This window comes from Stomoxys calcitrans, chromosome 2 (genome assembly GCF_963082655.1).
Source record: "Stomoxys calcitrans chromosome 2, idStoCalc2.1, whole genome shotgun sequence".
In the NCBI taxonomy this organism is placed as follows: domain Eukaryota; kingdom Metazoa; phylum Arthropoda; class Insecta; order Diptera; family Muscidae; genus Stomoxys; species Stomoxys calcitrans.
The window spans coordinates 106,888,377-106,905,989 of record NC_081553.1 but is presented as its reverse complement, the minus strand read 5'-3'; the positions used below and the strand labels follow the sequence as shown (position 1 = coordinate 106,905,989).

Below are 17,613 nucleotides of genomic sequence, written 5' to 3'. Positions count from 1 at the left end.
GCTTTCTGTAAATGAAACATTCTCTCCACCCAAGGAGACAGGTTCCACTGTAGGCAACTTGAATCTCCTGCTGGAAAGAACTACTTCTGTAGTTATATCTCTTAGAGTGCTGGGAAACTTTCCCCTAACCGCAATTGCCACGTCATCATATGCGGCCAATTTTACGGCTTTTTCTTCCATAGACAATAATATATTACTAATGGCTATATTCCAAAGTAGAGGAGACAGTACACCTCCTGGATGTGTTCCTCTGCTGACCCATCTTTTTGGATCCACAGACTCCAAGCCTGCCGTAATGCATTTTTTAGTAAGCAAAGTTATTAATAAAATTTCTTACGGTAGAGTTGGTGCCTAGAAACTCCAACTCCTTCATGATTGACGTCGGTTTATATGGGGGACATATCTAAATCAGAACGGATAAGGCCCCTTTTGCAATCCCCAACGACCTACATCGATATTAAGTATCTGTACAAACGACTTGCCTTACGCGTTCGACCGTATCGTGATTTCGACAGACGAACGGACGGACATGGCTAGATCTATTCAGAACGACGAGACGATCAAGAATATACATACTTTATCGGGTCTTAGACGAATACTTCGAGGTGTTACAAACGGAATGACAAGATTAGTATACACCCATCTTATGGTGGTGGGTATAAAAATATATGGGGAAGAACAGTACCAGCAAAAACCAAATATACCACGAAGAATTGAGAAATTTAACAATGGAAATTAACTTTGTAAAGCGTCATAGGCAGAGATACTAACCTCTGCGCCGCGACGGTCCATATCGGAATAAATTTAGATATTGCTGTCATACCCATTTAGGGTCTTAAAAGGTGTATTTATTTTCACTGAAATTCGGAGCACAAATGACTGAACCGTATATTGCCCCGATCGGATTTTATTAAGATATAGCTACCATATATACTGATTTAGGGTCTTAAGGCCATAAAAGTCGCAATTTTTATACTAGCCGTAGGTCCGCAGACTTTTTAACAGAGCACGTCGTAAAAAAGCGGAAGTTTATTGGGATGCGCATTAAACACGGCTCAAAGAATACAATAAGATTACCAGAGCGGAAAAACTTGCCTCCTGGAAGCTTTTCTGCGAACAGGTCAATAGTGTTAATCACGCCGCCAAGATAAAAAAGTTTCTCCCAAAAACCCATGTCCAAACTGAAACTTTAGTAGACGACATGGGAGTGAGAGCAGAGACAATGGAGTACATGTTGAGGATTTTAATGAAAACCCATTTTCCACCGGATACGAAGGGACTCACGGCGACACCGGAATCTTGGAATAATGACGTTGACCGAAGATTTATAATTACGGAACTTATGGTGAAGGAATCCTTGAGGAGCTTCAAACCATTTTAGTCACCCCGACCTGATGGCATTACTGCAGAAAGAGGTAGACTATCTGGCGCCTCGTCTGGCCAAAACTTTCACAGCGTACCTAGGACTTTCATATACTTCGAAAGCCTGGCAGGAGGCAAGGAGCCAAGCACGGCATGGCAAGTTATGCGACACCAAAGGCCTACAGACCCATAAGCCTTACGTCCTTTCTACTCAAAACCATGGAATGTATTGTGGACACCATGATTAAGAGTATGACATCCAGCGAACTGCATAAATACAAACAACATGCCTATGTCAAGGGAAGTTCGGTGGAGACTGCCCTGCACGAGGTTATGCATCAAATAGAAGAATCCTTCGATGCCAAAACGTACTCACTGGCGGTATGCCATGGTATGATGGTATGACATCGAGAGGGTTATTAACAATGTGCGGAGCGACACACTGATCCAATCCGGTCCTTAGAGACTGGATAAACCATATGCTAAGGAACAGGTGGTTAAATTGTGTGTACCATGGCATAAATATAAGGGAGAAAGTGGCACAGGGCACCCCACAGGGGGGCATTTTATCGCCAAATGGGGGCATTTTATCGCCACTCCTACGGGTGACCACCATAAATTACCTATTACGGATGCTGACTAAGGAGGGATTTGCACCGATGTCATAATACTTCTAAGGAGTAAGGAACCAAACGAGCTATGCAGAAGAGCCGATAGGGTCTTGCATCTGGCATATGACTGGGCTAGACCCAGAGGTCTCAATGTTAACCCAGAGAAGACTGAAATATGCCTGTTCACGAGAAAGACGAAGGTAGGCCCATTTAACGCACCACGTTTCCTCAATAAGACGATTTCGATATCTGACAAGGTCAAATACTTAGGTGTGATCTTGGACAGGAAACTGAATTGGAAGTGTCACATTCAGGAGCGTACTGATAAAACTCACAGATGTTGGGCACTATGTAGACAGCCGTAGGCTCGAAATGAGTCCTGAATCCGAGGATAGTCCGCTGGCTCTACAGGAGCGTGATTAGACCAATACTTACTTAAGCCTCAGTAGTTTGGTGGACTGCTATGGAGAAAAAGTGCAACATAAGGACTATACAATGGGTTCAGAGAACATGTTGTCTTGGCATTGGCGGAGCGATGAGGTCCACGCCCACTACGGCACTGGGGACTATACTAGATATCCGACCCATTGACATACAGATTAAGTGTGAGGCAGCCACTGAGGCTATGAGACTTAAGGCGATGGGAAAATGGATTGAGGATAGGGGCAGCTTATACCATCGCCGTATAATCGAGGCGATGATAGAAAACCTGGAAGGAAGGGAAGAGGTTTCCGATCGGATACTTGAGATGAACCTTGAAGTCGAGTGCGAGGCACTGCTGCCATCGGCACAGTCTTGGATTGACGGAACCCTAGTATGCTAGAGGACAGAGTGGGCCTGGGGGTTTACATTGAGAACCCAGAGACTGAGATCTGTTTTAGACTGCCTGACCATAATACGGTCCTGCAGGCGGAGATCTGGGCGATCACGGAATGCGTGAAGTGGTGTGTTGCTAACGCGAGGACGTCAATTGTGAACATCTTTACCGACAGTAAAATTGCCATAAGGGCAATAACAACCGATACGGTAAGGTCACGAACAGTGCTGTGTAAGAAGGAGATTAACGCCTTCTCTGAGTATGGGAAATCCTCATTGTTTGAGTGCCGGGCCATAACGGAGTAAGGGGAATGACAGGGCAGACGATTTGGCGGTGAAGGCCAGAGAATTGCCGTCAATAAACTTGGTTAACCCGAAGCCTTTCGGGTCAACGCAGTCTGAGTTAAGGGAGTGGGCGACGAATGCGCATGCAACATTGTGGAACAGCGAAAAGGTCGGTAGGACGGCGAAAATCCAGATGTGCGAAAATCCAGATCGTGAGAAGACGAGGCTATTAAAGGAAAGGAATTAAGAAGGAGGTCAGTATAGCTATTGGTATCATAACGGGACACACAGGACTACGAGCTCACTTATGTAAAATCAGTGCCGCAAGTGATAGCATGTGTTGGGCTTGCGGGGAAGATGATGAGACGATGGAGCATTTCCTTTGTCATTGCACGGCTTTCGCGTACAACAGATACAGATACAATATCAGACATGAATCAACTTAGGGGAATAGTATGGAAAACAATTAAGGGTTTTGTAAGTAGCACGGAAGTCCTAACTTAAAATTTTCTTTTTAGAGGTTACTTTATAGTTTTTAAAGCGCACAAAAAACCGATTTCTGGCTTAGGTATATGTCCATAGTGGCATGGGGCGGATTAATATCTACACCCTCTTTTCGACCTAACCTAACCTAACCTGTATACCAGCCCCCTCAATATCCGTGCCTTATTTGGTCCAAATCGGACCATATTCAGATATAGCTGTGGCAGCTTTATCTACTATAACTCGATCTTCTGACTACGGGTCTGAAGCCCATGAACAATCTCCTCAAAATCTGAATTGAATATTTGGATTAAACTGTCATATCGCTTCATCTTGCGATTTAGTGTCTTGAGCCCATAAAAGGCGCATTTATTACTCGGATTCGCTCCCGGTTAATTTTAATGTTTTATGGCCACCAAGATGCGTCTTCAACCTATTTAGGCAAAATTTGTTAAATTATCTGGTTTTAGCACCCTTGACATCCTTTCCTGGTAGGGCCTAGATAGGATTATATTTTGATGTAGCTGTTTACCAATCCCCCGCATATATTTCTTGGGGTTACAAATCTTGTCAAAATGCGGCTAAGATGTATATCCTAGTGGTGGAACTTTTATTATAAGGATGTCAATTTGAATTTATTATCGCTTTTCATGCTTTTTTTATTTATAATCGCTAATAAGCATCTTGAGCTATCACATAACTTAAAAACTTTAATGATGACAACCAAGTTCTTTCCTTCGATTTCCAAAGTTCTATTTCAATACTAAGTGAATTCTTAATGTTTAGAGGACACTGCTTGAATGAAGTGGAAGGTGTTCGAATGGTAACTCATTATGGTATCACATCATATTTCAAAATCCATATCCATTCATTAAAAAAAAAACTGATGATTTGCTGAAATTCGTTAAATGATATGATTTCACAACACCATCATTGACACATTCTATTTTTAAGGTTTTAAAAAATTAAAACCAAAAAAAAAAAAAACTAAATAAAACAAACAAACCGAAGAAAAAATCTACAACAAAAAGTCATTAGTAAAATAATTTAATAATCACTCAAAATTGTTTCTGTTTTTTTTTTTTTTTTGAATTTTTCAATACTTGGCTCTCAATAATTTCTCATTCAAGATCATCATGATGGTGCAGCACTTAAGCTGCGGCTTAATTTATGTGGTTTGGGGTTTTTTTTTTGCGGCTCTGGTATCCAAGTAAGACGGTGGTAGGGAAATTTCCAAATACAAAGTAGCGCGTTCAATATTTTGCTTATCAGCGGTTTTTTTCTACTCTTTTCGGTTTCCGAGGTTCCCTTGCCGGCTTTAGTGTGTGTTGACATATGCGGAACACTCGTTGTTAAAAGCCTTTGAGCTTTGATCGTTCCAAAACAAAAAGAGCTAATTAATGACTATTCAACTTGACCGCAGCGTCGGAGGCTGCGGTGGCGACAACGACAACGGCAACGGCGGTGAATGTGCCAAACCAGTAAACGGCGCTAACGATAACGAAAGTGAAAAACAATCTTGTCTCCTAACCTGGTCCCAATGAAGCAGCAGAAGCCGGCAATCATCTCGCCAAATGCTGGTCTTGCATAATATTCACAGACGGCGCCAATCAACAAAATTCAAATGTAGAATTCTTGATCACATAATTTTTGTGAAAAGTTCAACAAACTCTTACTAACCCACATACATCGAATAACAGAAGAAAAAAAAAATGAAATAGAAATAAAAATAAAATAAAAAAACAGATGTTGCTACATCTTGTGCAGAGTTGGCTAAGAACCAAAATCGCTAGCAAAAAAAAAAAAAAAAAAATTTAATTGGATTTTTTTTCTACGATTTGAGCTAGAAACCCACAATTTAACGAAACTGAGATGCGGGACAAAAACGTGATCATAAAATACACATTCCTCAAAAACAATTATGACAACTTTACAACTAAATACTGGGCTTATCAAAAATTAATATGCAAAAATGCCCAGTTGAAGCGTATCGTCCCCTAACATCAAAGCCCCACAAATACAAAAACAGACATGGAGCCAGTCGTAGGGTAGGGTAGGGTGTAATGCCAACAAGGGCTACAAGACGGCCACCATTACCAGCTTAACCACCTGGGCCCGAAAGAATGCCAGCAAAGGTGATTATAGGCCATTCAAAGATTTGTAGGTGGTTTTCCATATTGGCCGGTACGGCGTTTTTTGATTATTTTAGCCATAGCGAATAAAATCTCATATTTTTAATAAATAATTCGACTGAATGATCATACGTGGTGGGCATCTGGAAAAATATTTTTTTTTATTTTTGTATAAATAAAAGACCATGTTTTTCAGATTGACATCAACAGAATTTGTTTGGAATTGAAGAAGCAAGAATCTTGAGAATCTCAATAGAAAGAAACATGCGTGCTTTTATTGTAAGTCTCCTCAACATGCTGGATATCTAAGACAAGCCAACGAGCCTTAACTTTTTATTTGTTATTATTATGGTGCAGGTTTTGTCTTTGGTGGCCTTTGCCTGTGCCGATAAATTGGGCTACAACTATCAGCCCGTTGGTCATTCCGACAGTGGATTATCCTTTGCCCCAGGTTCGGGAACTGAATCTGGTGCTGGTTTTGCTGCTGGACCCAGCAGCTTAGGTGGTGGATTTGGTGCCGCTGCCGGTCCCTCCAGTCTTGGAGGCGGATTTGCTGGTTCAGCTGGTCCCAGCAGTCTAGGAGGTGGTTTTGCTGGTTCAGCTGGTCCCAGCAGTCTAGGAGGTGGCAACTCTGGTGCTGCCTTTGACGCTCCTGCCCCCGCTGCCGAATTTGAAAAGGAATTCTTCACTTTCTCCGCTGACGAAAGTGAATTCGCCGATCCCCATGCCGCCGAAAAAGCTGCCAGCAGTGTGAAACAAGGTCTACGTGTTGTCTTCATCAAGGGTCCCGAAAACAAGGGTCTCGAAGATGCTGCCCTTGCCTTGGCCAAATCCGCTTCCAGCCAACAGACTGCCATCTATGTGCTCAACAAACAAACCGATATCGGAGATTTGGCCAACAAACTCAATGCCATCAACAGTGCCAGCAGCACCAAACCCGAAGTGCACTTTGTCAAATACCGCACCCCTGAAGATGCTGCCAACGCCCAACGTGCCATCCAAGGCCAATACGATTCATTGGGAGGCAAATCCCAATCTGTCAATGGTGGTGTTGCTCCCGTTCTTAACTTTGCTTCTCAAGCTCCCGCCCGTGCTGGTCCAGCTCCCCAGGCTCCACAGAACTCTTACTTGCCCTCTTCGTTGTTCCGTTACCGTCTGCGTCACTAAAAATGAGTAGCTAAAAATTTGTTATTGAGTCCTAGTTGACTTGTTGTTTTTTTGTTGAGCTTTAGTTGTTATATTGTTAATAATAATAATTTTTGAAAAAAAAAAAATACTTGTGTTTATTGTGTGTGGAAAAGAGCTAGGCCATGGTTATTCCAGTTACCTTGTGAGGACGTAATCAGTGTGTAGTTTATACGACGGTTATATGCAAATAGGAATCTCCTACTTCCTCCTGATTCGAGACATTCATTCATTTTGGCCAAATGTTTTACATCAATCACCGTTAATCAAATTACCTCGAATTCGGAAGAAACATATGCCTTCTATGGGCTTGAGACCATAAATCGGGAGATACGTCTTTATGCAATTTTGCCCATGAACATTCCACTAAGGAACATGGGCAAACTTCTCATATATCAATGAGTGCAGTCGGATTTAAGTTTAAGCTCAATGATAAGGGGCCTCCGTGCGACAGTGCGACACCTCTTTGGAGAGAAGTTTTTACATGGCATAGTACCTCACAAATGTTGCCAGCACTAAAAGGGAAAAAACCACCGCTACAAAGTTTCTCTGATGGTCTCGCCAGGATTCGAACCCAGGCGTTCAGCGTCATAGGCGGTGATTTCCAATCTAGAGAACCCACCACCATGAATTCAGCCAAAAATTTACACCTACGGAGCTTATCTGAAGGACATAATTTTACTTTATGTATCCCATTGATCCTAAAGCCAAAAATTTAAGCTTCTAAGAGCAGTTGAAAGTTATTCGTAAGATGGGTGTGTATGGGAGCTTTATGAGATTATAGACTGATTTGGGCAAAGTTCGCCAGGGATGTTGGTAGTCATAACATAACACTATATGCACACTTTCAGCCCAATCGCATAAAACTTTTCCGCTTCTAGGGACTCAAGATGTCAATTTGGGAGATCGGTTTATATGGAAGCTATATCAGGTTAAACATAGCTGTCACGATTGTTGGAAGTCATAACAGAAGACTGCATGCAAAATTTGAGCCAATTGGGATAATAATGGCAGCTTCTAGGGGCTCATGAAGTTAATTCGAAGGAACAATACATATGGTAGCTATATCCGAATTTGAGCCGATATTTTCGCAGGCCAACGGAGAGGGGTATGGACATGGCTAGTTGGCCTTAAAATGTCGATACGATCAAGAATATATATATACAAATCAATATTTTGAGTTGCTAAAACCGGAATAACCAAATTCGGATACGCCTATCCTATGGTGGTCGGCTTAAAAACGAAGAAAGACGGTAGAATAAACAAGTAAAAGCGTGCTAAGTTCGGCCGGGCCGAATCTTATATACCCTCCACCATGGATCGCATTTGTCGAGTTCTTTTCCCGGCATCTCTTCTTAGGCAGAAAAGGATATAAGAAAAGAGTTGCTCTGCTATTAAAACGATATCAAGATATGGTCCGGTTCGGACCACAATTAAATTATATGTTGGAGACCTGTGTAAAATTTCAGCCAATTCGTATAAGAATTGCGCCCATTGGGGCTCACGAAGTAAAATAGACAGAACGATTTATATGGGATCTGTATCGGGCTACAGACCGATTCAGAACATAATCAACACGTTTGTTGATGGTCATGAGAGGATCCGTCGTACAAAGTTTCAGGCATATCGGATAATAATTGCGACCTCTAGGGATCAAGAAGTCAAGATCCCAGATCGGTTTATATGGCAGCTATATCAGGTTATGAACCGATTTGAACCTTATTTGACACAGTTGTTGAAAGTAAAAATAAAATACGTCATGCAAAATTTCAGCCAAATCGGATAGGAATTGCGCCCTCTAGAAGCTCAAGAAGTCAAATCCCCAGATCTGTTTATATGACAGCTATATCAGGTTATGAACCGATTTCAACCATACTTGGCACAGTTGTTGGATATCATGACGAAATACTTCGTGCAAAAATTCATTCAAATCGGATAAGAATTGTGCCCTCTAGAGGCTCAAGAAGTCAAGACCCAAGATCGGTTTATATGGCAGCTATATCCGGTTATGAACCGATTTAAGCCATACTGTTGAGTATCACAACAAAACACGTCGTGCGAAATTCCATTCCAATCGGATAAGAATTGCCCACTCTAGTGACTCGAGAAGTCAAGACCTAAGATCGATTTATATGGGAGCTATATCAGGTTATGGACCGATTTTAACCATACTTGGCACAGTTGTTGGATATAATAACAAAACACGTCGTGCAAAATTTCATTTCAATCGGATAAGAATTGCGCCCTCTAGAGGCTCAAGAAGTCAAGACCCAAGATCGGTTTATATGGCAGCTATATCAGGTTATGGACCGATTTGAACCATACTTGGCACAGTTGTTGGATATCATAACAAAACACGTAGTGCAAAATTTCATTCTGATCGGATAAGAATTGCGCACGCTAGAGGCTCAAGAAGTCAAGACCCAAGATCGGTTTATATGGCAGCTATATCCGGTTATGAACCGATTTAAACCATACTTGGCACAGTTGTTGAGTATCATAACAAAACACGTCGTGCGAAATTCCATTCCAATCGGATAAGAATTGCACACTCTAGAGGCTCAAGAAGTCAAGACCCAAGATCGATTTATATGGCAGCTATATCAGGTTATGGACCGATTTGAACTATACTTGGCACAGTAGTTGGATATCATAGCAAAACACGTCGTGCAAAATTTCATTCCAATCGGATAAGAATTGCGCACTCTAGAGGCTCAAGAAGTCAAGACCCAAGATCGGTTTATATGGCAGCTATATCAAAACATGGACCGATATGGCCCATTTACAATACCAACTGACCTACACTAATAAGAAGTATTTGTGCAAAATTTCAAGCGGCTAGCTTTACTCCTTCGGAAGTTAGCGTGCTTTCGACAGACAGACGGACGGACGGACATGGCTAGATCGACATAAAATGTCACGACGATCAAGAATATATATACTTTATGGGGTCTCAGACGAATATTTCGAGTAGTTACAAACAGAATGACGAAATTAGTATACCCCCCATCTTATGGTGGAGGGTATAAAAATAAATCAACGCACATTACAAAACGAAGTGAACCAGTCGAAGAGGATATCAATCTTTATGCGATAAAATATTACAAACTTATTTTCACTAGCTTTTTTCCTATTCCATAGTTCGTCGTCATAGAGCTCATCGTTTTTAGGACACCGCATTGTTCCAATCTGGACCATATTTGGAAAGAATTTCAAGTGCGCAATTGAAGGGCAATTGAAAAGAGGGTGCAAATATTAAACCGCCCCATGCTATGGATATACACTTAAGCCAGTAATCGGCTTGTTGTGCGCTCTAAAAACTATAAAGTAACCTCTAAAGAGAAAATGTTAAGTTAGGAATTATGTGGTACTTACAAAATCCTTAATTGTTTTCAATATCACTCTCCTAAGTTGATCCCTGTCTGGTATTTTGTCCCTATCTAAGTACCGGTGTCTTGTGCCGCGAAATCCGGGCAATGATAAAGGAAATGCTCCAACTTTTCATCATCTTCCCTACACATGGTAACACTAGCGGCACCGATATTGCACAATTGAACTCGTAATCCTCTGTGTCCCGTTATGATACCAAAAGATGACCTTCTTCTTGGTTCCATTCAGTAATAGTCTCGTTCTCTCACGATCCGTATAATAGGTATAGGTGAAAAGGCTAACAACCGAGGTTTATAGTGGGTACTCTTTAACCTTACTCTAGTAATGATTAGAGACTACCCGACTATTAAAAGAAGGGGCAACGGAGCGGGCCCGGGTCAGCTAGTATATATATATATATATATATCAGCTCTATTCTCATCTCAAAATTGAATATCAAATTCGTTTTCTAATCTCATTTTTAACTCGTTCTTGCAAAAGTCTGCAAATATGTCCGGTTTGGGGTATTGCCCCTAAAAACTTTAACTTCAGATACGTTTAACTTGAAAATATATATCGGATTCGTTTTTTACTCTAAAAACACTCATATTGCAAATATTTTCTATTTGGGTGGTGTTGTGGGGGTGGGGTGGCCCCATAGACACTTTTCCCGAATATCGATATCAGATTCGTGCTCTACTCCCAAATATCTTTCATTTGAGCCCCATATTGCTATGGTTGTAAATTTGTCCCCTTGGGGTATGTTTTTGGGGAGAGGCGGCCCCCCAAACACTTGGTCCCATATTTGGATATCCAATTCAAATTCACACTAAAATACCTTTTATTTAAGCACTATATTGCCGCGGTCAGTAAATAAGTCCTATTTGGGGAAGGGGTGGACCCCCGGACAAGTGGTCCCACATTTGGAGATTAGATTCGTATTCTACTCGCAAATTCCTTTCATTTGAGTCCCATATTGTCGTGATTGGTCTAAATATATGTTTGGTAGGTTTTAGGGTGGGGCGGCCCCCCTAGGCACCCTATCCGAAATTTCGTTACTAAATTTTTATTTTTAGGGTACGAATATTTCGCTTAAATCGCACAACCCATCTCCATGATCTGGGGTTTCTAAAAATTAGAGTAAGGGGGAGGGTCTTCAGATATCAAAAATATAGTATCCTATTTTCATCGCGTGATCATTATGCACCATCTGTAAAAATTTCAAGAAAATCGGTTCAGCCGTTTCTAAATATATATATATGATCGTACGATCGTACTGTCAAAGACCCTTCAAGTTATCCCAGTTATTTATACCAACTTTCATATTTAAAATTAGGCCCAAGGATTTTTGGAGCCTTCCCATCCCCAAGAACGCCCACAAAGGGTATATATCCATCGACACAAAATGAATATTAAACTAGAGGCTCAAGAAGTCAAGATCTCAGATCGTTTTATATGTCAGCTATATCAGGTTATGGACAGATTTGAACCATACTTGGCATATTTATTGGATATCATAACAAAACACGTCGTGCAAAATTTCATTCCAATCGGTTAAGAATTGCGCCCTCTAGAGACTAAAGAAGTCAAGACCCAAGATCGGTTGATTTGGCAGCTATATCAGGTTATGGACAGATTTGAACCATACTTGGCACATTTATTGGATATCATAACAAAACACGTCGTGCAAAATTTCATTCTAATCGGATAAGAACTGCGCACTCTAGAGGCTCAAGAAGTCAAGACCCCAGATCGGTTTATATGGCAGCTATATCAAAACATGGACCGATATGGCCCATTTACAATACCAATACGACCTACACTAATAAGAAGTATTTGTGCAAAATTTCAAGCGTCTAGCTTTACTCCTTCGGAAGTTAGCGTGCTTTCGACATACAGACGGACGGACGGACGGACATGGCTAGATCGACATAAAATGTCGCGACGATCAAGAATATATATACTTTATGGGGTCTCAGACGAATATTTCGAGTAGTTACAAACAGAATGACGAAATTAGTGTACCCCCCATCTTATGGTGGAGGGTATAATGAAATGTCTTAGGGAGAAGACTATGAATCTGGTATAAATAATTGAGACAAATTGTCTAGGGAGCCTCCGGCCCCAAAAAACCAAGAACATGTAGGACATTCAGGACAATATGGGACGTGAATGAAGGGTCTTCGACAGTAGAGTACGAATTAGATATTAATATTAGAGACCAAGGATCTGGGTCATGTCCCGCCCTTCAACAGGATATGCATATTTCCACAATAAGTGTCTCAAATAAAAGAGGGACCGATCACTGTACAAAGATTTTAAAAAACAAAACCATCAAACTGACATGTAGGCCCTTCAGGACAAAAAGGATTTTTGAACTGTTGTGACCCATGTGGTAGCTTACTAACATGGACTCATAGCCCGAAGCGCACTGGGCCATGTGGTAGCTTTGTGACATGATTTCTAAAGTAGATGACAAATACACTAAACAAATCAATCAGTGTCAATCTAACATGGACTCAGAGTCCGAAGCGCACCGGGCCAGCTGGTCTGTGATAAAATCAAGAAAATCAGATCAACCCTTTTCTAGTTTAGATGGACATACAGACTTTATTGGCATAAAAATTTTTACCAATGTCTAAGTCACAAGGAAAGTTATTTCAAAATTTATTGCCGTAGAACATTTCCTCGAAATGAGTTTTGTAACAAAAACACTTAAATTTTTTAGAAAAAATCGTTAAGATATAAATTTATTTTCAAGGCGTAGCATTTCGCCTTGGGAAATCACAATTTCACAATATATTCTAAAAAAAAAACATTTTACCAAACTAAGGTAGAGACATCCTTAAATTAAGATTTCTTATTTCATCAGAATATTTTTTTTTTTCAATTTGTTTTCAAATTTGCCCACCATCGATATTTTGTGGTTATTTAAAAAACAAAAACTAATATTTATCAAAAATTTTAACCACATCTGCCATGGTCATTGCCGGTGCTTATGTATGTGGGTTAATGCTGTAACTTGACACTTGTAAACAACTAACATACTGACATAGTAACATAATTTTGTATCCAAATATTTTTTGTTACAGCAAATGTCTTACGTTGGGTGCTCGCTCTCAAACAGCCTTCCAAAGTGTTCAGCATAACCAGAACAAAAAATGTTTTGCCGTTTCAAGTATTTTAATGTGAATTCTGAATATGGATACAACAAAACAAAAACTAAAAAGCGTTTTACATATTTTTGCCAATGCACGGACGGACAGATCGCTGGATAGATGGATGGATGGATGGATGGTTGGATGGTTGGTGAAGATCTATTGGAGATCTCAATTAAACCTCTTGGAAACTTGTTAGTGTTAGCTGACGAGTGTAACCCCGGGTAGTATGTTGTCTTGCCGAATACTCTCTGACGCAACAACATCCAAACATGGTGTTACTCTTAACTTGTTTTAATGGATTCTCGGCACAGCGTTAGAAAACGGAAACAACAACAAGACGCCGACACAGCGATTACAAACTCAAGAACGACTACCGGCTGGGTGAAAATCATTAACCATTGTTGCTGACAATAGAATTCTGAGTATAAATAAAAGAGGTCGTGACACAGTTTGGAACAAACAGAAACACATTAGAGTTCAAATAGAAAGAAGCTTTAGAATACTGCGAGAGAAAAATGCGTTCTTTCATTGTAAGTTTAGCGCCTGTGGATACCTATATGGCAACAACGACTAACTTGGATATGATCTTCCTTTTGTCTCTTCCTCTATATTTTTGAAGGTTTTGTGCTTGGTCGCAGTTGCCTGTGCCGACAAGTTGGGTTACAACTACCAACCCGTTGGTCACTCGGATAGTGGATTATCCTTCGCACCAGGTGGTGCTGCCGGTGGTAGCGGTTTCGGTGGTGGAAACACTGGTGGCTTCGGTGGTGGCAGCTCCGGTGGCAGTTTGGGTGGTGGCAGTTTGGGTGGTGGCAGTTTGGGTGGTGGTAGTTTAGGTGGTGGCAGTTTGGGCGGTGGCAATTCCGCTGGTTTCGGAGGCGTCAGCTCTGGTGGTCTGGGAGGTGGCAATTCTGGTGCTTCTTTTGATGCTCCTGCCCCCGCTGCTGAATTTGAAAAGGAGTTCTACACCTTCACCGCTGACGAAAGTGAATTCGCCGATCCCCATGCCGCCGAGAAAGCTGCCAGCAGTGTGAAACAAGCTCTTCGTGTTGTCTTCATCAAGGGTCCCGAAAACAAGGGTCTCGAAGATGCCGCTCTCGCCTTGGCCAAATCCGCTTCCAGCCAAAAAACCGCCATCTATGTGCTCAACAAGCAAACCGATATCGGAGATTTGGCCAACAAACTCAACGCCATCAACAGTGCCAGCAGCAACAAACCCGAAGTGCACTTTGTCAAATACCGCACCCCTGAAGATGCTGCCAATGCCCAACGTGCCATCCAAGGCCAATACGATTCATTGGGAGGCAAATCCCAATCTGTCAATGGTGGTGTTGCTCCCGTTCTTAACTTTGCTTCTCAAGCTCCCGCCCGTGCTGGTCCAGCTCCCCAGGCCCCACAGAACTCTTACTTGCCCTCTTCGTTGTTCCGTTACCGTTTGCGCCACTAAAACTGAGTAGCCATAATTAGTGCCTGAGTCCTAATTGACTTGTTGTTTTTGTTGAGCTTTAGTTGTAATAATTGTTAATAATAATAATTTTTTAAAAAGAAATTTCTTGTAATTTTTTTGTGTGTAGACGCCAACTGCGATAGGTTTCGTGAAGGTCGCCGGAATTTATATATGTTGATTGTGCGATACATATATATGCGACCTTAATTTACTTTATTTGCCCATTACAGAACATTTATTCCTCTAGTCGAACGTAGAACCGATTTCCAAGCGCCTCGAACTTCTGCCCTCTTTCTCCAATCCCGTTACCCAGTTTCGAGATATCTTTCTTTTTTTCCACTTGGCCAATCTATCGCAGATTTTGTCTTTCCTTCTTTTTTGAAATTATGGTCGCTTTCAAAAGATTTTTTCGCTGAATCTTCTTCGCTCCTTTTAACGACATGACCTCGCCAAAGCAGCCGTTTTTTTTTCGATGCATTTAACTATGCCATCGTCGCACAGAGTGATGAGAAAAAAATAAGTGGAAATAAGTCTGTCATTTGGGAACGGATAGAGATATCTTCATGAAATTATATGGTTATAGCTGAGGTGTTATTGGTTAAAGTTGGTCACCTCGGCCCTACAAAATTGTGTTGCGTCTGTCAAAAGCGCATTTATGGTCCAAAATAATATTCTGCCCTTAGGAGAACTCACAGAAGAACCCCAAGAGGTAAAACACTTCCAAAAGTTCCATTCTCGTAAATGTTCCAAAGAATCCCAGAATGGGGATATTTTTATACGCTCCACCATAGGATGGGGGTATACTAATTTCGTCATTCTGTTTGTAACACCTCGAAATATGCGTCTAAGACCCCATAAAGTATATATATTCTTGATCGTCGTGAAATTTTAAGTCGAACTAGACATGTCCGTCCGTCTGTTCATCTGTCCGTCTGTCTGTTTGTCTGTCCGTCCGTCTGTGTGTCGAAAGCACGCTAACTTTTGAAGGAGTAGAGCTAGCCGCTTGAAATTTTGCACAAATACTTTCTATTGGTGTAGGTCGGTTGGGATTGTAAATGGGCCATATCGGTCCATGTTTTGATATAGTTGCCATATAAACCGATTTTAGGTCTTGACTTCTTGAGCCTCTAGAGGGCGTAATTCTCATCCGATTTGACTGAAATTTTGCACATAGTGTTATGATATCACTTCTACAACTGTGCTAAGTATGGTTTAAATCGGTCCATAACCTGGTATAGCTACCGCATAAACCGATCTTGGGTCTTGACTTCTTGAGCTTTTAGAAGGCGGAACTCTTATCCGATTTGACGGAAATTTTGCACATAGTGTTTTGATATCACTTCAAACAACTGTGCGAAGTATGTTTCAAATCGGTCGATAACCTGATATAGCTGCCATATAAACCGATCTTGGATCTTGACTTCTTGAGCATCTAGAGGGCGCAATTCTCATCCAATTTGACTGAAATTTTGCTCATAGTGTTTTGATATCACTTCCAACAACTGTGCTAAGTATGGTATAAATCGGTCCATAGCCTGATATAGCTGCTATATAAAACAATGTTGGGTTTTGATTTCTTGAGCTTTTCGAAGGCGCAATTACTATCCGATTTGGCTGTAATTTTGCACGTGGTATTTTGGTATCACTTCCAAGAACTGTGCGAAGTATGGTCCAAGTCGGTCCATACCCTATATGAACCGATCTGGGATCTAGAGTTCTTGAGCCTCTAGAGAGCGCAATTGTCATCCGATTTGTTCCCCATTTATATTGGGTTGCCCAAAAAGTAATTGTCGGTAATATAGTAGTAATATAGTCGGCGTTGACAAATTTTTTCAACGACTTGTGACTCTCTAATTGCATTCTTCCTTCTGTGAGTATCAGCTGTTACTTTTAGCTTGCTTTTTGGTTTGGCGTCAATTTTAATATGGGTACCACATGTATTGAAAGAAATTAATTTAACAAACCGAATCAACGCTTGTGATATGCACCTTAAACGCAATGAATTCGATCCGTTTTTAAAACGAATCATAACTGGAGATGAAAAATGGATTGTTTACAACAACGTTAGTCGAAAACGATCATGGTCCAAGCATGGTGAACCAGCTCAAACCACTTCAAAGGCTGATATCCACCAAACGAAGGTTATGCTGTCTATTTGGTGGGATTGGAAGGGTGTGGTATATTTTGAGCTGCTTCCAAGGAACCAAACGATTAATTCGGTTGTTTACTGTCAACAATTGGACAAATTGAATACAGCCATCAAGGAGAAGCAACCAGAATTGGTCAATCGTAAAGGTGTCATATTCCACCAGGACAACGCTAGACCGCACACATCTTTGGTCACTCGCCAAAAACTGAGTGAGCTTGGCTGGGAACTTTTGATGCATCCACCATATAGCCCTGACCTTGCACCATCAGACTACCATTTATTTCGATCTTTGCAGAACTCCTTAAATGGTAAAACTTTCGGCAATGATGAGGCTATAAAATCGCACTTGGTTCAGTTTTTTGCAGATAAAGGCCAGAAGTTCTATGAGCGTGGAATACTAAATTTGCCAGGAAGATGGCAAAAGGTTATCGAACAAAATGGCAATGATATATTTGATTGAAGTTCATTCTAAGCTTTATTATAAATGCATTTACTTTCTTTTAAAAAATCCGCAATTACTTTTTAGGCAACCCAATAATATCGAGGTGTGCATGGCCTATCCGTTCATGTTTTCATACAGCTCCCATATTACCGATCTCCCTGTAATACTTTT

At 41.0% G+C, this 17,613-nt stretch overlaps 1 protein-coding gene across 2 annotated transcripts; it reads left to right on the top strand.

The window, feature by feature from the left end:
* The first annotated feature begins 13,919 nt into the window (after positions 1 to 13,919).
* LOC106081813 (glycine, alanine and asparagine-rich protein-like) lies at positions 13,920 to 14,851 on the top strand. 2 transcript variants are annotated; one of them, XM_013244027.2, is made up of 3 exons: positions 13,920 to 13,934; positions 14,024 to 14,183; positions 14,283 to 14,851. In XM_013244027.2, the coding sequence occupies exons 1-3, from the start codon at positions 13,920 to 13,922 to the stop codon at positions 14,849 to 14,851; spliced, it is 744 nt and encodes a 247-aa protein (XP_013099481.1). The 2 variants fall into 2 exon arrangements, with proteins under 2 accessions (XP_013099481.1, XP_013099479.1); XM_013244025.2 differs by having other exon boundaries at positions 14,024 to 14,851.
* Positions 14,852 to 17,613: the final 2,762 nt, after the last annotated feature.